Source organism: Mangifera indica, unplaced genomic scaffold (genome assembly GCF_011075055.1).
Source record: "Mangifera indica cultivar Alphonso unplaced genomic scaffold, CATAS_Mindica_2.1 Un_0012, whole genome shotgun sequence".
In the NCBI taxonomy this organism is placed as follows: Eukaryota; Viridiplantae; Streptophyta; class Magnoliopsida; order Sapindales; family Anacardiaceae; genus Mangifera; species Mangifera indica.
Window position 1 is genome coordinate 220,054 of NW_025401104.1, and position 16,280 is coordinate 236,333.

At 34.1% G+C, this 16,280-nt stretch overlaps 1 protein-coding gene across 1 annotated transcript; it reads right to left on the reverse strand.

Annotated features, from left to right (window-relative positions):
• Positions 1-11,963: 11,963 nt before the first annotated feature.
• LOC123205672 (probable disease resistance protein RF9) lies at positions 11,964-15,871 on the reverse strand. Its single transcript, XM_044622689.1, has one exon. The coding sequence runs from the start codon at positions 15,809-15,811 to the stop codon at positions 12,803-12,805; it is 3,009 nt and encodes a 1,002-aa protein (XP_044478624.1). The 5' UTR covers positions 15,812-15,871; the 3' UTR covers positions 11,964-12,802.
• Between the last annotated feature and the right edge of the window lie 409 nt (positions 15,872-16,280).

Genomic DNA, 16,280 nt, shown 5'->3' on the forward strand with positions numbered 1-16,280 from the left:
CAGTGTCTATAGAATAAATCCTCTGAACACCATGAGTGTATATGATCTTTTGACTTAAAGTCGTTAGGTTGTCTTATATAAAGATTGGCATGGTTTGATGTTATCTAACATGTCATCATAATTAAGGTAACTATAACATGAGATACATGTAGCTATTATTGATTAATAAAGGATTCATCACTTCTGAGTACATGGGAAGATATCTCACATGAGAATACTAAATGACATTTATGACAACTTGAATAAGAGGCCGTAGTGGGATAAGATTATAACCTAATCTATGTTAGTCATTGATTATATCAGTTCATACCAAGGAATCACTAAGATAGACACTTTTTATGCCTCAGCCTCGAGAGATATTGTTTGATGAAATAATTTAATTACACATAACTGTGATGTTGTAAAAGCTTAAGAGATGTCTGCTGACATTTTGTTATTCAAGTGGCCATGATGCTTTGTTAGAGGCTAATATTAGTTTGTGTTTAGATTAGCCTTGAATTTAGACACTATTGGTTCGATTGAGAGCTTATAAGTCACAAACATATAAGAGTTGAATTGAACTTAGATGAACTTACTAGTGTTTAGAAAAGAGAGAAAAACTGCAAAAAGATTAGGTTTTCCTAAAAGGTTGAAAGAACTCAATTTGACTATACCTTGATAAAAGTGCATGACTATGCACCTAAATGTGCCAGTCGTGCACTTAGTGGTCATGGTAATAGCCATGCAAATGCATGGCACAATTGACACCATGAAAAGAGAAAAATAAATAAATAAAGGCATGCACGACTAGACAAAAAATGTCCACACATGCAATGCTTGAAACATGTCAGTTGTGCATGTTTATATGCCAGCCATACATGTAAGTGTAGAAGGATGTCCTGTATGCTTAAAATTCTAACAAAGGTTAGACACCTACACATATATATAAGGCATAATTATTTAGGTATTACATAAGACTATAAATGAAATTCTAGCGGTCGTTCACTTATTTTTCTCTTCTCTTGTCTGAATAGTGAATCTAGTCAAGAGCCCTAGCAACCTCTTTGCCTGAATTTCCTCTATCATGTTCATACTCTGCATGGATGCCAAGGAGTTACCTCATGAGGGTTAGATAACATTCTTTCTCTTCACGTGAAGGTTAAAGGAGCCATCAACTTACGTATAAACTTAAAACAACTTATGAGTGTTTTTGCATGTTCATGAATGTATGTTTAAAATGGTTATCTTGGTCAGGGTTTTTAGGTTTGTATGACTTTTAAAATTTTAAATTCCATTGCACTGTTAATTATTAGTGCCTTGAAAACCTTAAAGATATACCTAAGACAACTTTTCAAATGAGGTATGGTCACTTTGAGTTTGTAATGATTTCTTTCAAACTAACTAATGCCCTTGCAATATTTGTGGATTTGTTGAACGAAGTGTTTCAAAATTGCCCAGATAAATTCATAGTATTATTCATTGATGACATTTTGGTATACTTTAGGAATCATATGGAGTATGAAAAACACTTGAGATTCACTTTATAACGGTTAAGAGAAAAGTAGCTATATGAAAAGTTCTCAAAATATGAGTTTTGGTTTGACATAGGCAGCTTCTTAAGGCATATGGTTTTAGTAAAGGGTATATTAGTCAACTTGACCAAGATTGAAGTAGTGTTAAATTGGTAGAGGCTAAAGACTGTTAATAATGTTTGGAGCTTTCTAAGTTTACTAGGGTACTACAAATGATTCATGAAAGGTTTCACTAGAGTGGCAAGACCTCTTATGACTCTTATAAAGAAGGAAACTCAATTTTAGTGGTGAGATGTATACGAGGAAAGAATTAAAGAATAAGTTGACTTATACTCCAATATTAACCCTACCAAAGGATAAAGTCAAGTATGATTTGTACACTGATGCATCTTATAGTGGTTTGGGAGTAGTGCTAATATAGTAAGGCAAGGTGATAACATATGTCTTAAGGTAGTTAAACGATTTCAAGGCTAGATACCCTTCTTATGATTTAGAGTTAGCAGCGATAGTGTTTTCCCTCAATATTTGGAGACACTACCTATATGGGGTAAAATGCAACATCTACATTGATCACAAGAGCATTAAATATTTCTTCACATAAAATGAGCTTAATATGAGATAAAAAAGATGACTGTGATCTCAAGTACCACACAGGAAAAACAAATATAGTGACAGATGCCTTTAGTAGAAAGGTGTTTTTGTCATAGTTGATAGTTCAAAGAGAAATTCAAATAGATTTGGATAGACAGTAGATTAAGTTAGTGATTGAGGCTCTAGCTAGATTGGAAATCAAATTCATACTGGTTGAGAAGACTAGGACAACTCAGTTAGAGGATAGTTGATGTAAATAGAGAGTTGTAGATAGTAGATAATGTTATTAAGTTTAAACATAGAGTTTGTGTTCGATTGGTAAATAAGTTAAGGTAAAGGATTCTTGCAAAGACTCACAATTCTTTTTACATTACCTATCCCAAGGGTGTAAAGATTTACCAAAATTTGAGGAGAAGTTTCTGCTGGTTTGACATGAAGAAAGATATAGGTAAAAATGTTGCTAAGTATCTCACCTGTCAACAGATTAAGGTTAAATGCTAGAGATCATCATGATTGCTTCAGCCTTTAAGTATACTCGAGTAGAAGTAGGAGCATATTTCTATGGATTTTATTATTGAGATCCTGAAAGTTCAAAGCAGATTTAATACACTTTGGGTGATTGTTGACAAATTGACAAAGTCAACACATTTTTTGCCTATTAAAGACACCACCTTTATAGATTCGCTAGGGAAATTATATGTGAAAGACATAAGGTTTATGTCAGCCTTTTAAAGGAGTTTGCATAAATAATTGGGCACTAATATGACATTTAGCACAAATAATTATACAAAAATAATCTCTTAGACCTAAGTTAACTCAAAGGATGATCGAGAATATCTAGTTGATTAAATAGAGGATGAAACAGGCTTAAAATTGACAAAAGGGCTATATTGATTAGAGACGTAGAGATCTAGAGTTTAGTGTGGGTAATAAAGTATTTATCCTTATGGCATTTTTTATGCATATTATAAGGTTCAAAAGAAAGGGTAAGTTGGCTCATAGGTACATCGACCCATATAAGATTGTAGAACAAGTTGGCAATGTAGCTTATAAGCTTGTGTTAACAATAAACATGGACCTTATTCATTATGTGTTTTATGTCTCGTCGTTATGCAAGTATATTGGTGATCTTTCTTATGTACTAAAGACTAAAGAGATCCAGTGTGATGAGGAGAGACCATTTCAAATCTTAGATAAGAGGGTTAAATAGCTAAGGAATCGATAGATCCCCTTAGACAAGATGCATTGGAGGAACCATAAAGTTGAGAAAGCTACCTAGAAGATGGAGAAGTCATGAAAGAAAAATATCCCCGAGCTATTTTCAGTCAATTCTAGGGATAAAATTCCATTAAAGGGGAGGAATTGTAACACCTATATATACATGTCCATGGGTTGGGCCTTAGGCCTACACCGTGATGGGCCTTTGGGTCGGGTTGGCCCAAGGCTTGACCCTATATGTATAGGGTCAAGCTATGTCGGGCTTTAATCGGGGTAACCCATTTAAAAAAAAATTACTTTTCAATTATTAAAACCAAAGATAGTACCCTGAACATTTTATTTATAATGCCTTACTTGTGTCGGAGGAATATCATGGTTACATGATGAAAATATTATAATATAATACAAATAAATTAATTTACATATTATATAATTACAAACATAAATAATATATATATATATATATATATATATATATATATATATATATATATATATATATATATATATATATATATACCATTTATCTAAATAGATTGAATTCAATTGACATTGAATCCATTTGTAATAATAAAATTAAAATGAAAACAAAATTATAAACACAGAAAATTATTATTTGTGAATTCAAATAGTTTCCGAAAGAGAGTTGATAAGAGAAAATAAGATTGAGAATATAATGAAAGAATTAAAATTGAAAGATTTGTAAATAAAATTAGAAATTAGAGAAGATTTAGAGTATTTATATAAAAGAAAAAATAAAAAAATAAAAGTCAGTTGTAATGGAAGCAACTACAAGGCAGTTGGCTTCTACTAGTTGTAGAAGCCAACTGCTATTTATTTATTTTTAATTTTTAAAATTTTTCAACAGTGATAATTCCAGTTAGGCCCTTTTAGGCAAGGCTTAAATTCTAGGCTTCAGGCCGAGCCTCTATTCGACCCGGCCTAATTGATGTGTCTACACCCATAGGTTTGTTTGGAGGGCACAATGGTCATTTCATATGTTTATGTTTGATAGAAAATGTGTCTAAAGTTAAAATATAAATTTTGGGTGACATACGACCATGTGTGGTAAGATCATACTCGTATTTCAATGCCATATCAACCAGATGTGATGGTTTTTGCGTGAAATATAAATGGAGCGATACACGATTGTGTTTACTAGATACACACCTATGTGTATTGTTACATAGATTCAATTTACATAAGGCACGCTTACTATGTTTAGGGAATCTATTTCTACCCTTAAATGCACACGTTTTCCATAGAGAAAAGAAGGAATCTTAGCTTGACCAACTAGCTTCCATGTGACAGTTTTGGCGATCAGATTTTGGTGTCATAGAGAGGAAAAGGTTAATGAGAATAAGGTATGCTTTTGTGTTTGATTTGTGTGAATTTGAGTTAAGTAAGGCTTGATTTTATAGAGGAAATTTTGATGATTATATGAGCATATGAGGATGTTTATTCTTTAAATTAAAGCATGAATGAATGTGTGCATTTGATTTTATAATAATAGTTTGATATTTGGATGATTATGTGATGAGTATTAAAAGAAAAAGTCTTAATACTTAGTGATTAATATTCTATCGTGATGATACATGTTATGTTATCATGTTGATTCCATAAGTCATTGTGAATGATAAGATATCTATATGATTTGATAAATTGAGTGCTACCATGAATGCCTCCTTATTTTGTTGCATCAAAGTTCATATTTGCTATATTTTGGGGTTATATTGTGATGATTCTTGTTTTATGTTGATAAGATATGGAAATGGCATTATAAATGGATAAACATAATTGGTATGCCTTGAATTGAAAAAAATGTTGTCCATGTATAAATTTGATAAATATGTCTAGGTTTGCTCTTTTAATTTATAAATTTGATACATGGTCGTGTGGTACGAGACACATGTCTTTGTATGCATACCTGGCTCTATTACCAATGTTATGTTTCGAATCTTTCTTAGGCCTCTATGCCATTCAAGAGCTTAAGAAAAATGAAGATCTAGCCTTTTACAAGCCAAAAGAAGCAATACATGCTCATTTTTGGCCCAATCTCATTTTTGGGCATAACATCATTGAATGGACTCAAGATCCACTTAAGTTACTTGTTTTATTTGGCCCAAAGAAGTCTTAAAAGAAGTCCATCACAAGCCCAAGACGTCTAATACTTAATGGGAAGCCCATTGATTCCAAAATTGAGTAATTAGTTGCTTTGGAACTAAATGAAAAGTCGGTTGATAAAGTTAGGGAGCATGGTTCCAGAATTTAAGGAAAAGGGCAATAACTTTTGTCTCCTAGCATATTAAGAAGTATGAGCTTAGTTTATAATGTGAAGCTTAGCTTAAAATATGTAAATTACTTGCTTTTTAGTTGACTTTTATTGGAAATTTGTAGCATTGCTGCTACCTTCTAATATAAAAAAGATGGCCTCCTAATTGTAAATAGCTTGCATTTTGAATGAACTTGGTGATAAAGTTTTAAAGCCTTTATCTCCTTTTTCCTTTAGGCCAAAAGACTATTTCCCACCCAAAGTATGTTGCATTCCCAAGTTTCTCCCTTTTAACTTTGAAAATCCTAAATATAATCCTAAAATTAACGGTAGTAAGGCTAAAATCATTATTTTATCTATAATATTAAAAATAAACTAAAATATAATCTCTTTTTGCCCCCCTAAACTTTAAAAACTAAAAGTTTTCCCCAACCTAAGTTTTAAAAAATAATAGTTTCCCCCTAAGGTTTCGTTTCTAGATCTTCGATGCCATTACTGGTGGCCTCTTCCTCCCAAAAGTCTTTTCTCCTTTCAGTAGTCTCCCTCCTCCTATTGCCTTGGTTTCATTTATACATCCTTAGAATCCAAAATTGAATGCATTTGAGTATGGTTTGCTAGATATTGCAGAGAGTTGTAGAGAAATTACCAAATATGTCTCTGACTTTTATCTTCATTTTGATTGCCTTGTCTTGTGACTTTTTTGTGTTACCATAGATCAAAAGATAGCTCATTGTATTGTGAATGCATTGATATAAGTTTGGTTTGTATTGAAATTCGTCTTGGCTCTTAAATTGAATGAATTGAAAAACTATTCTAATCAAATGAACAGTCAAAACAGTTTTAGCATTTGGATGTTGTTGCATGTTTTGATGAAATATGTACCAGTTTTCTAACATTTTGATGACTGTTGGACATTTTCGGTTGTTAAGTAGTCAACTACAACACAAAAACTACCCGTGTATAACTTTAGCATAAATGTGTGTGGGGTGAAATAACTAGAATATCTCTGGAAGTAGTGCGGTCAATATGAGTTTGGATAAGGAAATTGTATTAATTATTGAGAGAGGCATATGTTTATGTACATTGAAAGAATTTACATGATGAAAGGCCATGAGGAAGTTGGTCTTGTATGAGTAAAGGGGAATACACCCCTATATGTCAAAGAACACATGCTCATCTATGAAGGACCAAAGAAAAAAAATAAAGGAACTGGGCTAGAGATTAAAAGGTTATCCTGAAAGACAGTATAAAAATTCAGGGTATGTAGTAGTACCTTATGTGCCTTTGAGCTGAAGCTTTTAACAAGGCAAGATAAATGCTTTAAATAAAAGCGAGAGTGAGATGAGATAAGTTAAGGCTCAAGACGTATGCATGCTAGACATGATAGTATTGTTATGAGGGAGCACTGTGAGTACATATTTTCTACACCGTTCATAGTAAGATGTTGTACCCATAGTAGGGTACATACTTGTAGTAGAGCTCAGTTGAGACATAATTAGCATAGTGGAACCAAAAGATAACTTACATGACTAAGATGTCAAATACTTATATTTGATTTGCTCCGATCAACCTAGTAGACAATTTTAGTTATAGCTTCCAAATGATGATGCTTCTACCGAGAAAAGTTATGGTCATACTAGATAAGAATCTATAAAGTGGTTCCTTAGTAACCAAGTAAGACATAGTTCGAGCTGAAAGTAAGCTATATACCCTAGATATTTCCTAGAGTTTAGTATAAGCACAAAGATGAATAATAGGCTTAGTATCATCCAAATAGAAGTTTAATGCCAACTCTAAATAGAAATTTTTTGAGTCAGGTCAAAGGTATTTTAGGGATTATGTAAAAGTTAATAGTTGAGTCTTTTATTTATTGAGTGTTTATCCGAAGTGTTTACCTCAACTATTGAGTGTTAATAGTTAAGTATTTATTGAGTGTTTACTCTAAATAGAAATTATGCAATGGCTTGGTATCCACATGAAGCATGGACATAATAAAGGCAAATCTAAGTAAAAAGGTTGCTAAGGTTGTTTTGCTAGATTAAAGTGTTCACGAGAAGAAGAAAGAACAAAAACTTACAGCTAGGGTTCTATGTATTTAACTTTCTATTTAATCTCAAATGCACGCTTTAATTTATATGTGCAAGCATTTGAGCATGAATGGAATTTCAATCAAGCACGACACTTCTCAACACACATATGCATGACTAACGTGTAAACATCCATATCTAACATTCATCAAACACGTGCATGGTTGATCACATGTGTGTGTTGGTTGGTATGGCCTAGAGGCATGGTTGACATAACATTTATTTATGGTGTTAGCCTGTATGATACTTGTGAATGGTTGACACCTCACCTACCAAGTGCACGATTGGCACATTAACATGAATAGTTATGCACTTAGTCAAAGCATGGTCAAACCAGGTGATTTCAACCCTAATGGTCATGACCAATATCATACCCTAATTACAACGACACATTGGATAGTATCAAACCATATCAATCCTTGCATAAGACGGTTTGACAATCTCAAGTCAAAAGATCACATTTACCCATGGTGTTCAGAGGATTTATTCCATAGACAATGGAGCAACCATCCATATAGATATTTTCTAGTTAGGTCAGTCTAGTGAACATATTTACAATGTACACCCATGTGTTGCACCAAACTATCTACAAATAGTTTTGACATATGAGAATTATTACCACCTTTTGGTGGAGTCCTTTAATACTATGATAATCCCATTATCATCGCATGTGCCCTTGTTCATTGTAATATTAGGATTACGAACGTTTCTAGAATAACCACTTAATATGTATATAAGGTTCCCACAATTAGTCATCTGATCCCTTCATCATTGTTGTATTATTCTAAAGGCATATTATTTGATGATCATATAATTAAACAACATATGAAATGAATAACAATAAGTCATTTTATTAATGAATAATATAAAATTATATCTACAAATATCAAATGCGATTGACTCTAGGACACTTACCCTAACAATAGTTGTAGGATAAGTGGCAATTTAAGGGCATAAAGCTATGAGGGCATTTCCATTATTTTATCTTTTTACCAGTTTTTCATGTTTTTATTGCTATTTATGTATTTGGCTACCTTTATTGTGACTTTAAAATTTATGTTTTAAGTTTTGGGACATCTTTTGTACACTTTTGAAATTTGTTTAAACAAGAGTATTTTAGTAATTTTTAAAAAATTAATAAATAGGGTTTCATTTAAAGATCTTATGAGTTCTATTATATGTTTTGAAATAAATGTATTCTCAAATATACATTTTAGTGATATCCGAAGAGTTGTATTTTTAGAGAAAGGTGTTATAGGGCATCTAATAGTTTTTCATGTTATCATAAATTATAGTAATTTGAGAAGCAAATGTTCTTTGATTTGACTAGTAATCAAGGGGATTAGTGTCCCTAATCTTTTCGTTGGGGTGACATATATGATCTTTTGGTTTTGTGTCATGGATGACACATTCAGAATTAATACTATGTTGTTACTTGATGGCATGAGTTATACATTCTTAATTAAAGTCACGATATGAGTATACTTACACTTGGGAAATGGTGTATGAGGAAAAATGACACAACTTGAAATCAAAGGACCTTTTTACCCTGAAAAATCATAAAGATGTCATAATTGGGCATTTCTCCCATGTATATGGTTTAGACTTAGTGGGTTAAACTCTAGCCCTTGACAGTAGGGATGGCAATGGGGAGGGGCGGGGAGGGGATATCAATCCCCGTCCCCGTCCCCACCTCGTCCCCGTTACGGGGATAAAAAATAATCTCCGTCCCCTCCCCATCCCCGCCCCGTTCCCGTGGGGAAAAATCCCCTCCTCATCCCTGCCTCGTCCTGTGATACCCCTAGGCGAATCCCACATCGACAAAGCACGGGAGAGATGATGGGTTTGTGTGTGCTCTGTCTATGGATCCCACATTGGTTAGTGGTGGGAGAATTGGATTGGTTAAATAGCCTGTGAGCTCCTTAACTGTTAAGACGCGTTTTGGGTTGCAAAGCCCAGAAGCAAACCCATGATGGACTGTGTGTCCAAAGTGGACAATATCTTAATAGTGGGCCGGGTTATTGGACCTGGGGTGTTACACGTCCCCTCGGGGAAAAATCCCCTCCCAATACCCGTAAATATAAATTTTAATTCATTTATGTATTTCAATAAATAAAATAAATCATATTCTCCCAAAATATCACTTGCTACAAGAGCTACAAAATATTCATTATTATTTTAGTTCAAATACAAAGTTTTAATAAAATCTAACAATATGCAATAATCAATCTCTTCATTAGTAGCTCTTCATGTATGTGATTTAGGATAATTTTATAATAACATCAAATTTAACACTTTTCATTCACTTCAATTGATTTTATCAAGTTTATAATTTGTTTTTTTTTTTGTGTAAAACCTGGTGGATTGACTAACTAAGTTTTGAAGTTGAAATAAAATTAATTTGGTGCATTTGCATTTTATGATAATGAGATTTTGGGGTCTTTTTAATATATTAGATTAATAGTTCAGAAATTAGTAAAAGCTGATAATTGATAATTCAAAAATTAGTAAAATTAAAGTTATAGTTTTAATAAATCATAATGTAAAAATTTCTAGAACTTAATAGTTTAGAAATTATTATATTAATATATTAGATTTAAGAGGTGGGAAGGGGAGGGGGGAGGGGCGGGGCGGGGCGGGGCGGGGAGGGGAGGGGAGGAGAGGGGAGGGCAGGGGCGGGGCGGGGTGGGGAAATATGTATCCCCGTCCCCGACCCGTCCCCGACTACGGGGATTTTTTTTATCCCCATCCCCGTCCCTTTCCCCGTTTTTATCGGGGAATCCCCTCCCCGTAGGGTCGGGGAGGGTCGGAGCCCCTAAAATCGGGTCCAAATTGCCATCTCTACTTGACAGACACCTATATATTTAAGTTTGAAGTTTTCATGGTGCAAGTCTTTTGTTGGCTACATCTATATGTGTATGCGAACATGACTATTTAGGATCTTCTTTCCACAAAGTTTTGAAAAGGATATTTTGCCCCAACGTGGACACATTTATTGATCTATAGTCTTAGGTTGATGATACATTAAGATGTTTGGCGAAAAACCCCTTCTTGTAATGAGAAGCTATCGATAAAATTTCTTATCATCAACTGATATATGCAATTTATAATCTTATATAAGATAGATTATAATAATGGTAGTGAGGATTTGTTTATCAATCTTGATATTCGTTACCATCTTTAAAGACAAAAGTCACTTGTCTCCCAAACTAATTTACTTTAAAAGACCATTAACTTTCAATTTTATAGCCTTCTAAATTGCTTATCCTAATCAATTATCACTACCTATCATCTCCAATGATACAAACAGTATATGGCATTTCACAATACTAAAAAAGGGAATGTGAAATGCTAGTTTTTTATCAATTAAGTTCCTTTAAATTTTACTCTTGGTAAAATACAAGGTACCAATTTCCAAGAGAAGCCTAGTTGGTAAATATGAGAATGGGTAAAAAACAACATTGGAATTATAACGATATGATATAACAAATAGTAAAATCTATGTTTATAAAAATATGATTGTAAAATTTAGGTATAATAGAGATATATAACGTGTACATACAGTTTTAATACAACACATCACCAATAATACTTTTTTCAAAAATAAGACAATATTAATCATAATTTAGCTTTTTTCTTAAATCACCTAGTTAAAATCAATATTATATTTCAAATGTAAAGTATTTAATTGATTATTAGGATTAATGTAATACAATACATAATTGAGATTCAAATTATAGTCTTAAGACTTTTAAACACAATTTATAATAGAGATTCAATTATAGTCTCTCAAATATAACATAACCAATTAAATGATAGAGATAAAAAAATATTTGTTATACCACTATCAATCAACTTTAAAATTTTCTTTTCCATCGACCAAGAGGATGGAAATATATTGTTGCATGACCTTTTTTATAGAAAACTAACAAAGTAATAAGTATTTCACCTTAACCAAGTCACCAGTAGGGCTAGATTCGAATCTAGCTCGTTCAAGCTTGAGCTCAAGCTTAACTCAAACGAGCCCGAAATGAGTTACATATAAATGAGCTCGAGTTGAGCTTGAGCTTTATATACTTGAAAAAACAAACTCGAGCTTTAAGTCAAGTGGCTCGGCTCAGCTCAGCTCGTGAGCCCATTCTCCTTTCTCCAGCTAGGTGGGATGTTGTCCTCCTAGTCTTTTAAAAGAAGAAGAACAAGAGTCTTGCGCGGACACACACACACACACACACACACACATATATATACATCCACAAATTATGAAAGTTTGACCAATCGCTTGAATTAAAAAAATAATATCACTGTAACTGAAACGTGGCACAATCTTATTAGCGAACACAATTCAATTGAACTCAGTTCATGCAAGAAAAGTTACGTCCCTTGCTTTGACTCCTTCAAAACAACGTCACTAAATCTCCCTCTCTTCTTGTCCTCTATAAAAGCTGCCACAGCCTGTGCCTCCTCTCCAAGAGCTAACTTCTCTGGTATTGTTCTTCCTTTAAAGAATAACATTTGTAACTTCGAAAGAAAGGCTTAGCAAGAATACTAATTCGAATTTGAGTCGAACTCCATGGAGATTCGATATAGAGGCAAGAAAAACCGTCCATGGGGTCGTTACGCCATTGAAATCCATGATCCGAGGAAGAAAACTTGCGTTTGGCAATTATTTATTTGTATGCAACAAAGAGAGAAGGAAGAAATATAAAGGAACAAAACAAGAGCCAAGAAAAGATAGGGTTTGAATGAGTGAGTTAACAACATGGACAAATCAAAACCCTCATTTGAATAATTGAGCTAACATTCCACAAAACTCTAAATTCATCTCTGTTTACTAGGAAAACAAAGTTACGGTTGCATTAATCAAAGGACAAACACTAATATTCAATCACAAAGTACAAAAATAATTTTCATTTCGATATGTTAACATGTTTAAATCTCTGGATTAAGGTTATTGTCTCTTTATATAGTATTATTTGTGTACCTTTGAAAGAATACCTTTTAAACACTAATAAACACATACTATCACTCTTATTTATATACGGAGAGTATAAACAAGGAGACAACTGGACTTGCATTTTTTAACTTTAAAAAAAGATTAAAGAGTTGGAACTCACCGGCAGTCGTCAATAAGGAGAGTTTCGCCACTGGTTGATTTTGACGGCTGTATCTTTATGGTGCGGCAGCGAGTAAGATGTCCATGGCATGTTTGTTAATACTATATCTTTCAAAGTAGTAACATTTTCCAACCCTTGAATGGATTCCATTTTTGTGCAGCTTCTAAGCTCGATTTCTCTGAGGCAAGGCATGGCTTCTTTCTCGACTATCCAATATTTCACAGCTTGAAGCTTCCAAAGTTTCAAGGCATGAAGTCTGGAAAACTCTCCGGATTTACATTCTATTTTTTCACCTGTGTAGGAATCAGCAAAAAGCCTGAGGATGTTCAGGTGAGGCAACTTCCCCAGTATTTGCATTGGGTCGTCTTCTATTCCTGATAGTGACAAAGTTAACTTCCTGAGACTTGGAGGAAAAAAATGACTTAATTGTTCAGATTTCTGTGGTAGCAATCTGCCTTTCAAATACAGGTCATTTAGCATATAATGCTTTTTTATATTCGACAATTCTTGTTTCTCTACATTTTCTAAGCAAACCAGCTTCAACGATTGAAGTGTAGTAAGTTGAGAAACCCAATCAAATATTGTGCCACTCCGGGTAAATCTCTCCAACTTCAGCCCTAGCTTTCTGAGGCATGTCAGCTTTATCAGATCATCTGTTGGAAGCAAAAAACCATCTCTCAACCTTAGCCCCCACAAAGTACGCAGGTTCTTGAGATACCTCAAATTAAACCCAGCATCATTATTAATCCAGTTCAAATAGAGATGTTGCAGCTTGTTTGGACGACCACTACGTAAAATTTGGACTATATGAGTGTGCTTCAAATCTAAAGTCTCCAGATCTGGCAATTTCCACACAGTGGATGAAAGGTAGTCAATAAAAGTTGATCTCAAGCCAAGATACCTCAACCACAACAGTTTTTTCACAAAATAATTTATCTCAGGTTTGTATACACCCTCAAGATCAAGCACTTTCAGCAAGGAAAAATCCTTATTAAATATAGAGGAGTTGAGAAAGAATTCAATTCCTATAGTATCTGGGCCTCGTGTTTGGGAGTCAAAAGCAACATAAGAACGTACATTGCGAAGATGATGAGAATGACTTAAAGATGACTTGATGACATTCAAGTAAAGTGAAAGTCGCCGAACAGCGTGGGTGGATGTATGAGATGAATGGAGTGGACTGTAAGCGAATCCCAGATCAGATGCTTCTTGATAGAATGCATCATACACAACTCTGGGGATGCGACATGATTTTGGGCGTCCATCGAATCTCCATTTAGTTACTTGAATCAAGTTTCTGATAACTAGTTCTTCAAAGTACATCTCTGCAACATCTTCAGGGTCTACATTTTGATAATGAGAATCAAATGATGTCGTAAATCCTTCAGCACACCACAGATGAATCAACCTCCTCACACGGATCTCAAATGCTCCAGGAAAGAGCATCAGGTAAAGAAAACATGGCTTTACTTGTGGCGGTAAATCTTGATAGCTTAAAGCCAACATATCTCCCCGGAAATTAGTAATTGCACCCTCAATTACTTTTGACCACTTTTCATGGTCTTTGGTAGACAACAAACTTCCAAGAGCCACTACTTGTAAAGATAAACCACCACTTAGACTTAGGATTTGCTCCTCGAATTTTATGAACTTCGACTCATCTTCTGATTCTGACAGTGCCTTCTTAGAGAACAATTTCCAGACATTCTCGAGGTTTAATCTGCGTACACGTAGAGCTGAATGAGCAGCCTCCAATGGTAAAAATATATTCTTGCGAGTAGTGATAATTATTCTGCTATAATGAGATGATGAGGAAGAAAGAGCATCTTGGAGAGGTTGAGAAACTTGTCTAGCCTCGATATCATCAATGACAATAAGATGCCTGGCACTTTTTAACACTTGAGTAAGCTTAGCAATTACTTCTTCATCTGAGATTGTTGCTTCCAGGAAGAACCCATCCGGATGAATTTGATTTATTATGTCCATTAACACATCTCTAGCTTTGAGCAAACTTGAAGCATGAACCCAAGCACGTTGGGTGAAATATTGCTTCACATCAACTCTATTGTATACACTTCTTGCCAGAGCTGTTTTTCCGGAGCCTCTCTCACCAACAACTCCTATGATTTGAGCAGACTGACCTCGATCATCGCCATCGGGTTTGGGGATTAACCGAGCTACCAATTCCTTTATTTGTTGTTCAACACCAACAACATCTGTTTCCTCTAAACAAAAACCAGCAACTCTTTCCCAAGCTCTATAATTTTCAAAGTTGGTTTGAAATGAGAAGCCAAGACCGCCTTCATTTTCGTTTTGACAGCATAAGGCCTGCAGATCAATTTCCAGATCCTTCATCTCATCGGTGCTAAACGAAGGCCTCAACCGCATAGAAGGCTGCAAACTTTCTCTCTCTTTCTGCAATCTTTCTTTCATTTTTTGCAATCTTTCTTTCCTTTTTTGCAATCTTTCTCTCTCTTTCTGCGATATTTTTCTTTGTTTTCCGTATTCTTGTTTTTCCTCTTCCGGATTCTCTAAATCCCTGAGCTTCCGTCCGTCGAAGATGAAAAACTTTACTCTTTCAATACAATTCCTTACTCTCATTGTGAGGTCCTTCTCTCTCCTTCTCTGCCATTCTGCTTCCTCTCTCAGCAACTCTTCGCTTTCTGTAAGCAACTTTTCACTATCTTCCAGCAGCTCTTTTGTCTCAAAGTCGTCACCCCCCAAATACACTATCCAGTAAGACAATCTGTTTGTCACTTCGTATAATTTTTTTCTCCTAATCTTCCATTCCCTCCACGCAAGCCAGGTGTCAATGTTATTCTCTGTGATGTAAACTCGATGCAGAAGCCTGGTCATCTTCAGCTCTCTTGTTAAATAACCCTGTAAGAAGAGTTCATTGTTTCTGATGAGAAATTCCTTCAACGAATGGAGCGATTCTCCAATCATGTTTTTAGCTGTTGTTGATTCAATATTTTTCCATTTTTCAATCAAACTAGAAACAATAATTCCAGCATCCATGGATTAAAATTTTTGTTAAAAGGAAAGAAAAAGAGCCTTATTTGTTTAAGTGTTTCTGCTCTTCCTATAAGGTGTAATATGCTCTGGTTTCTTGCTTTTTTTTTTTTTTAAATTTAATCTGCCATCACAAGGCTATGCTTTACTGCTTCACAAACAATGTAGCATCCATCACTTTTTTCTTAAAAGCAAAATAAAGAATATAATATTTCCTTTGATATATATTCTTTAATTGTGCGATCGGAAATCTAAATTTTCTTTTCTATGACAAGATAATCCTTTTGATTGGACATGTTTGTTGAGAGGCTTTAGTCACATGTGGTTTTAAAGTTATTTGGACAACTGATTGATGTGTTTCGACGTTATATCTTATCTATTTTAAAAAAGAATATAATAATCCACTGATTATTTAATTAGTGTTATAAAGATAATAACTAAGTATATAAAGATAATGAGATTAAAACAAAAGTGA